This window comes from Oncorhynchus clarkii, chromosome 24, assembly GCF_045791955.1.
Source record: "Oncorhynchus clarkii lewisi isolate Uvic-CL-2024 chromosome 24, UVic_Ocla_1.0, whole genome shotgun sequence".
NCBI lineage: Eukaryota > Metazoa > Chordata > Actinopteri > Salmoniformes > Salmonidae > Oncorhynchus > Oncorhynchus clarkii.
The window spans coordinates 43,249,915-43,259,252 of record NC_092170.1 but is presented as its reverse complement, the minus strand read 5'-3'; the positions used below and the strand labels follow the sequence as shown (position 1 = coordinate 43,259,252).

General features: G+C 42.1%; 1 protein-coding gene across 2 annotated transcripts in view; it reads left to right on the top strand.

Annotated features, from left to right (window-relative positions):
• Positions 1-487: 487 nt before the first annotated feature.
• LOC139383205 (heterogeneous nuclear ribonucleoprotein U-like protein 1) overlaps positions 488-9,338 on the top strand; it is a gene marked incomplete at its 5' end in the record, with an annotated part of 28,127 nt that continues 19,276 nt past the window's right edge. For both annotated transcript variants that reach the window (XM_071127671.1, XM_071127670.1), the window contains 5 exon segments: positions 488-554; positions 4,004-4,143; positions 5,623-5,722; positions 5,849-5,961; positions 6,760-7,029. In XM_071127671.1, coding sequence (XP_070983772.1) covers positions 488-554; positions 4,004-4,143; positions 5,623-5,722; positions 5,849-5,961; positions 6,760-7,029 — 690 coding nt within the window.

Genomic DNA, 9,338 nt, shown 5'->3' with positions numbered 1-9,338 from the left:
AGTGCTGTGATTGGAAGACTAACCTGTCAGTCTTCAGTCCAGTGCTGTGATTGGAGGACTAACCTGTCAGTCTTCAGTCCAGTGCTGTGATTGGAGGACTAACTTGTCAATCTTCAGTGCTGTGATTGGAAGACTAACCTGTCAGTCTTCAGTGCTGTGATTGGAAGACTAACCTGTCAGTCTTCAGTGCTGTGATTGGAAGACTAACCTGTCAGTCTTCAGTGCTGTGATTGGAAGACTAACCTGTCAGTCTTCAGTCCAGTGCTGTGATTGGAGGACTAACTTGTCAATCTTCAGTGCTGTGATTGGAAGACTAACCTGTCAGTCTTCAGTGCTGTGATTGTAGGACTAACCTGTCAGTCTTCAGTGCTGTGATTGGAAGACTAACCTGTCAGTCTTCAGTGCTGTGATTGGAAGACTAACCTGTCAGTCGTCAGTCCAGTGCTGTGATTGGAAGACTAACCTGTCAGTCTTGTACAGGTCCCGGTCGCCCCAGCCCCCTGCTGAAGAGGAGGAGGAGGACTTTGATGACACTTTGGTGGCTCTGGACACATGTGAGTAACATCTGAGAACTCCAGTTGAAAAGAGGTATTCACACAGGTCATTAGTGAGTAACATCTGAGAGACTCTGTGACTTTTCATGTCATGGTTTAATGGTTTCCCTTGCCTTAATTTACTTGACATTTTGATTAGAGGTCGACCGATTATGATTTTTAAACGGCGATACCGATTATTGGAGGACCGGGGGGGGGGAAGCCGATACCGATTATTGGGGGACCCCAAAAAAAGCTGATACTGATTAATCGGCCGATTTTTATATATATATTTGTAATAATGACAATTACAACAATACTGAATGAACACTTTTTTATTTTCACTTAATACATAAATAAAAATCTATTTAGTCTGAAATAAATAATGAAACATGTTCGATTTGGTTTAAATAATTTAAAAACAAAGTATTGGAGAAGAAAGTAAAAGTGCAATATGTGCCATGTAAGAAAGCTAACGTTTCAGTTCCTTGCTCAGAACATGAAAACATATGAAAGCTGGTGGTTCCTTTTAACATGAGTCTTCAATATTCCCAGGTAAGAAGTTTTAGGTTGTAGTTATTATAGTATTTATAGGACTATTTCTCTCTATATCATTTGTATTTCATATACCTTTGACTATTGGATGTTCTAATAGGCACTTTAGTATTGCCAGTGTAACAGTATAGCTTCCATCCCTCTCCTCGCCCCTACCTGGGCTCGAACCAGGAACACAACAACAACAGCCACCCTCGAAGCAGCGTTACCCATGCAGAGAAAGGAGAACAACCACTCCAAGTCTCAGAGCGAGTGACGTTTGAAACGCTATTAGCACGCACCCCGCTAACTAGGTAGCCATTTCACATCAGTTACACCAGCCTCATCTCGGGAGTTGATAGGCTTGAAGTCATAAACAGCTCAATGCTTCAAGCATTGCTAAGAGCTGCTGGCAAATGCAGGAAAGTGCTGTTTGAATGAATGCTTATGAGCCTGCTGGTGCCTACCACCGCTCAGTCAGACTGCTCTATCAAATATCAAATCATATACTTAATTATAACATAATGACACACACAAATACGAGCCTTAGGTCATTAATATGGTCAAATCCGGAAACTATCATTTCGAAAACAAAACATTTATTATTTCAGTGAATTACGGAACCGTTTATCTAAATATTGCTGTTACGTTGCACAACCGTCAATGCTATAACATAATTATGTAAAATTCTGGCAAATGAACTACGGTCTTTGTTAGGAAGAAATGGTCTTTACACAGTTTGCAACGAGCCAGGCGGCCCAAACTGCTGCATATACCCTGACTCTGCTTGCAAGAGAAGTGACACAATTTCCCTAGTGTAATATTGCGTTCTAACATGAATTTCTTTTAACTAAATATGCAGGTTTAAAAAATATATACTTTTGTATTGATTTTAAGAAAGGCATTGATGTTTATGGTTAGGTACACGTTGGAGCAAGACAGTGCTTTGTTCTCGAAGGCGCTTTTGTTAAATCATCCCCCGTTTGGCGAAGTAGGCTGTGATTCGATGATAAATTGAACAGGCACCGCATTGATTATTTGCAACGCAGGACAAGCTAGTTAAACTAGTAATATCATCAACCATGTGTAGTTAACTAGTGATTATGTTAAGATCGATAGTTTTTTTATAAGATAAGTTTAATGCTAGCTAGCACCTTACCTTAGCTCCTTGCTGCACTCGCATAACAGGTGGTCATCCTGCCACGCGGTCTCCTCGTGGATTGCAATACAATTGCCATCCAAAAATGCAGATTACCGATCGTTATGAAAACTTGAAATCGGCCCTAATTAATCGGCCATGTTACCCCTTAAAATGAGGGGATTCGGCTATTTCAGCCACACCTGTTGCTGACAGGTGTATTAAAACGAGCACACCGCCATGCAATCTCCATAGACAAACATTGGCAGTAGAATGGACTTACTCAAGAGCTCAGTGACTTTCAAAGTGGCACCGTCATAGGATGCCCCCTTTCCAACAAGTCATTTTGAAGTGGAAACGTCTAGGAGCAACAGCGGCTTAGCCGCAAAGTGGTAGGCCACACAAGCTCACAGAACGGGACCACCGAGTGCTGAAGCACGTAGAAATCGTCTGTCCTCGGTTGCAACACTGCCTACCGAGTTCCTAACTGCCTCTGGAAGCAACATCAGCACAAGAGCTGTTCGTCAGGAGCTTCATGAAATTAGTTTCCATGGCCGAGCAGCCGCACACAAGCCTAAGATCACCACGTGCAACGCCAGGCATCGGCTGGAGTGGTGTAAAGCTCGCCGCCATTGGACTCTGAAGCAGTGGAAATGCGTTCTCTGTAGTGATGAATCACGCTTCACCATCTGGCAGTCCGTCGGACAAATCTGGATTTGGCGGATGCCAAGAGAACGCTACCTGTCCCAATGCATAGTGCCCACTATAAAGTTTGGTGGAAGAGGAATAATGTTCTGGGGCTGTTTTTCATGGTTCGGGCTCCTTAGTACCAGTGAAGAGAAATCTTAACGCTACAGCATACAATGACATTCTAGACGATTCCGTCCCAACTTTGTGGCAACAGTTTGAGGAAGGCTCTTTCCTGTTTCAACATGAATATGCCCCCCCGTGCATAAAGCGAGGTCTCACACCCTAATCTGCTTCACCTGTGTTGTGCTGGTCTCCTCCGCCCCCACCAGGTGTCTTCTATTACCCCCATTATCCCCTGTGTATTTATACCCACAAATCTTACCATCATGTTTCCTGTTTCTCTTGCTCTCAACTGTGTCTTTCTAGTCTTTCCAGATCTGACCTTTCTGCCTGTCCTGACCCTGCCTGCCGTTCTGTCCCAGTTCTGTCCCTGCCTTGGCATTACGTACCACTGCCTGCCCTTTGTCCTCCATTTTGTATAATAAATGTTGTGAGTATCAGAACTATCCGCCTCCTGTGTCTGTGTCTGGGTCATATCCTGAGTCGTGATACGAGGTCCGTACAGAAATGTTTTTTTTCCCCGAGATCATTGTGGAAGAACTTGACTGGCCTGCACAGAGCCCTGACCTCAACCCCATCGAACACCTTTGGGATGAATTGGAACGCCGACTGTGAGCCAGGCCTAAATCGCCCAACATCAGTGCCCGACTTCACTAATGCTCTTGTGGCTGAATGGAAGCAAGTCCCCGCAGCAATGTACCAACATCTAGTGGAAAGCCTTCCCAGAAGAGTGGAGGCTGTTATAGCAGCAATGTTCCAACATCTAGTGGAAAGCCTTCCCAGAAGAGTGGAGGCTGTTATAGCAGCAATGTTCCAACATCTAGTGGAAAGCCTTCCCAGAAGAGTGGAGGCTGTTATAGCAGCAAAGGGGGGGACCAACTCCATATTAATGCCCGTGATGTAATGAGATGTTCGTCGAGCAGGATTCCACATACATTTGATCATGTAGTGTACTTAATAGTGTACTTATCTCTCTCGTGTCCCACAGATAACTGTGACCTCCACTTCAAGGTGTCCCGTGATCATTACAGCGGCTACCCTCTGACCGTCGAGGGCTTTGCCTACCTCTGGGCCGGAGCTAGAGCATCCTACGGAGTCAGCAAGGGCAAAGTCTGCTACGAGATGAAGGTAACGGAGAGAGAAACAAAACCATAGTTCGCATCCCAAATTACAGCCTATTCCCTATATAGGGCACTAGTTTTGACCAGGTGTCGTGATGTATCGGCTGTGATCCCTTTTAGTAAACGACTGATCACTATGTAAGTCACAACATTGATACTGACCGATCACTATGTTAGTCACAATAATGGTACCGACCAATCACTTTGCAAGTTACGATAAGGACCAATCACTCACTATGTAAATAACGAGTAAACATTCCATCACACCATAGAGTAGAACGATAGTATCTGCTTCTCAGAACAGGATGTACATACACATTAACAGGATATATTTGATGAGGGATAAACATTTAAATTCACTTCACGATAAACTGCCATGTGACTTGTCGAGGCCTTGGCTCGTGGAGTCTCCGTTTGGCCTCCCCAATGGCTCCCTAGTCATTTAATAGTGTACATGAGCCCCACTGTATATAGGCAATAGGGTGTCTGAATAGGTATATAGGGAATAGGGTGTCTGAATAGGTATATAGGGAATAGGGTGTCTGAATAGGTATATAGGCAATAGGGTGTCTGAATAGGTATATAGGGAATAGGGTGTCTGAATAGGTATATAGGGAATAGGGTGTCTGAATAGGTAATATAGGCAATAGGGTGTCTGAATAGGTATATAGGCAATAGGGTGTCTGAATAGGTATATAGGGAATAGGGTGTCTGAATAGGTATATAGGGAATAGGGTGTCTGAATAGGTATATAGGGAATAGGGTGTCTGAATAGGTAAATAGGCAATAGGGTGTCTGAATAGGTATATAGGGAATAGGGTGTCTGAATAGGTATATAGGGAATAGGGTGTCTGAAAAGGTATACAGGGAATAGGGTGTCTGAATAGGTATATAGGGAATAGGGTGCCATTTGAGAGGCATCCTGCCTGTCTCTCTCTACGGACCTGTCTGTTTCTCCTACTGACCTGTCTGTCTCTCCTACTGACCTGTCTGTCTCCCCTATTGACCTGTCTGTCTTTCCTACTGACCTGTCTGTCTCTCCTACTGACCTGTCTGTCTCTACTGACCTGTCTGTCTCTCCTACTGACCTGTCTGTCTCTCCTACTGACCTGTCTGTCTCTCATACTAACCTGTCTGTCTCTCCTACTGACCTGTCTGTCTCTCCTACTGACCTGTCTGTCTCTCATACTAACCTGTCTGTCTCTCCTACTGACCTGTCTGTCTCTCCTACTGACCTGTCTGTCTCTCCTACTGACCTGTCTGTCTCTCTACTGACCTGTTGACCTGTCTGTCTCTCCTTCTGACCTGTCTGTCTCTCCTACTGACCTGTCTGTCTCTCCTACTGACCTGTCTGTCTCTCTACTGACCTGTTGACCTGTCTGTCTCTCCTACTGACCTGTCTGTCTCTCTACTGACCTGTCTGTCTCTCTACTGACCTGTTGACCTGTCTGTCTCTCCTACTGACCTGTCTGTCTCTCTGCTGTAGGTCTTAGAGGAGATAGCTGTGAAGCACCTCCCGTCCTCTGAGCCTGATCCCCATGTGGTCCGGATAGGATGGTCCCTGGACTCCTGCAGCACACAGCTGGGTAAGGACAGCACACACATGAACACATGTGGACGAACACACACACATAGGCACGCACCCCCGCCACACACACGCGCGGACGTACGGACAGACACACTGTTTGACACGTAGCTTCGGTATATTCCAGGTGAGGAAGCGTTTTCGTTTGGATACGGAGGAACAGGGAAAAAATCCTCTGACTGTAAGTTTGAAGACTACGGAGAGAAGTTTGGAGAGAATGATGTCATCGGCTGTTTCATTGTGAGTAATACTTTGTTGTTGTATTGTCTACAGTGATCGTCCCATTACTAGCTATAGGGAGACTATACTCATATCATTCAGTAATATTTATCTTAGAGTTAGTTAGTTAGTTAGTTAGTTAGTAGAGTTAGTTAGTAGAGTTAGTTAGTAGAGTTAGTTAGTTCAGTTAGTTAGTTAGTTCAGTTAGTTAGTAGAGTTAGTATGGTAGAGTTAGTTAGTTAGTAGAGTTAGTATGGTAGAGTTAGTTAATTAGTTAGTAGAGTTAGTATGGTATAGTTAGTTAGTATGGTAGAGTTAGTTAGTTAGTAGAGTTAGTTAGTAGAGTTAGTTAGTCAGTAGAGTTAGTTGGTTAGTAGAGTTAGTTAGTTAGTTAGTAGAGTTATTATGGTAGAGTTAGTTAGTTAGTAGAGTTAGTATGGTAGAGTTAGTATGGTAGAGTTAGTATGGTAGAGTTAGTTGGTTAGTAGAGTTAGTTAGTTAGTAGAGTTATTATGGTAGAGTTAGTTAGTAGAGTTAGTGTGGTAGAGTTAGTTAGTAGAGTTAGTAGAGTTAGTTAGTCAGTAGAGTTAGTTAGTCAGTAGAGTTAGTTAGTGTGGTAGAGTTAGTTAGTAGAGTTAGTGTGGTATAGAGTTAGTTAGTAGAGTTAGTTAGTTACATAGTTCAGCGGAGAGCCTTTAAACATAACTTTATTATTCCATCAGGACGTTGACGCTGGCAGTGAGGAGGTGTGTAGATGGTTAGAGTTAGTATAGTTAGTTGGCTTTGTTAGTTAGTTTAACATAACTATTATTCCCACAGGACTTTGACGCTGGCGGTGAGGAGGTGAAGATAGCGTTCTCTAAGAATGGGGTGTGGCTAGACGTGGGGTTCCAGGCGTCGAGGGAGGAGCTGGCGGGGCGCCCCCTGTTCCCCCACGTCCTTGTGAAGAACTGTGCCATCGAGTTTAACTTCGGCCAGAAGGAGGAACCCTTCCACCCCCCTCCGGAGGGGTACAGGTTCATCCAGACTATTGGTATTGAAGACAGGACCAGGGGGGCTGTAGGACCAGCCAGCAAGGCTGACTGTGAGGTATGGATACTATACACTACTATATTATACACTACTACTACTATACAGTACTACTACTATACTGTACTACTACTATACAGTACTACTACTACTACTATACAGTACTACTATACTATACAGTACTACTACTACTACTATACATTTCTACTACTATACAGTACTACTATACTATACAGTACTACTACTACTACTATACATTTCTACTACTATACAGTACTACTATACTATACAGTACTACTACTACTACTATACAGTACTACTATACTGTACTACTACTATAAAGTACTACTACTATACACTACTATATTATACACTAATACTATACAGTACTACCACTATAACCTACTATATTATACAGTACTACTACTATACAGTACTACACTACTACTATACAGTACTACTACTATACAGTACTACTACTACTACTATACAATACTACTATACAGTACTACTACTATACAGTACTACTACTATAAACTACTATACAGTACTACCACTATACAGTACTACTACTATACTGTACTACTACTATACAGTACTACTACACTATACAGTACTACTACTATACACTACTATACAGTACTACTACTGTACTACTACTATACAGTACTACTACTATACAGTACTACTACTTTCCAGTACTGCTATACTATATAGATATACTACTACACTATGCAATACTACTAATATACTACACAGTACTACTACTATACAGTACTACTATACTATACAGTACTACTACTATACACTACTATACAGTACTACTACTATACTACTACTATACAGTACTACTACTATACAATACTGTACTACTACTATACTGTATGCCTACTATACGGTACTACTACTATACAGTACTACTACTTTCCAGTACCGCTATACTATATAGATATACTACTACACTATGCAATACTACTAATATACTATACAGTACTACTACTATACAGTACTACTATACTATACAGTACTACTACGATACGGTACTACTACTACCACTATACAGTACTACTACTATACAGTACTACTACAATACAGTACTACTATACTATACAGTAATACTATACAGTACTACTATACAGTACTACTACTATACTGTACTCCTGTACAGTACTACCACTATACAGTACTACTACTACTATACTTTACTACTACTATACTATACAGTATTACTATACTGTACAGTGCTGCTATACTATATAGTACTACTACTACACTATGCAATACTGCTAATATGCTATACAGTACCACTATACTACTAATGCTACTAATATACTATATGATACTACTATTCAGTACTACTATAGTATACCGTACTACTACTACTACTATACAGTACTACTATATTATACAGTACAAATACTATACTATGTAGTATTACTAAACTGTACAGTACTGCTATACTTTATAGTACTACTACTACACTGTGCAATACTACTAATATACCATACAGTACTACTACTATACTATGCAGTGCTGCTATACTATATAGTACTACTACTACACTATGCAATACTACTAATATACTATACAGTACTACTATACAGTACTGCTATACTATATAGGGCCAGGATGATACCAGTATCGCAGTATTTTTTCCACGGCAAAAATGGAAGTACGAAGCAGACAAAAGTATTTGGTTCTTTAAAAACCTGCTGTATATAACATATTGTGTACATGGAGTAGCCAGACAAATATTTTAAAAAGTATGCAGTCAGGGAGTTCATTAAACCGGTCTTCTCTTGAGATTAAAGTCATATTTGCAGTTTTACAATTATTTAAACTTTTTTTTGGGGGGGGGCTATCCAAGAGGAAACGGCGTTGAGGCAGGAGAGGAGAAGTCCTGGTGAGATTAAGGCAAAGGAAACACCGGCCACCTCTTCCCTCCATTCTATTGGCCAAGTCTCTTGATTAATGAGATCGATGACCTCTGATCGTGGATTTGATACCAAAGGTCAGAGATAAAACACATCCCTGAGGAGTGACTGTGTTGGAGTGGAGACAGAACACATCCCTGAGGAGAGACTGTGGTGGAGTGGAGACACAACACATCCCTGAGGAGAGACTGTGTTGGTGGTGGAGTGGAGACTAAACACATCCCTGAGGAGAGACTGTGTTGGTGGTGGAGTGGAGACAAAACACATCCCTGAGGAGAGACTGTGTTGGTGGTGGAGTGGAGACTAAACACATCCCTGAGGAGAGCCTGTGTTGGTGGTGGAGTGGAGACGAAACACATCCCTGTGTTGGTGTTGGAGTGGAGACTAAACACATCCCTGAGGAGAGCCTGTGTTGGTGGTGGAGTGGAGACAAAA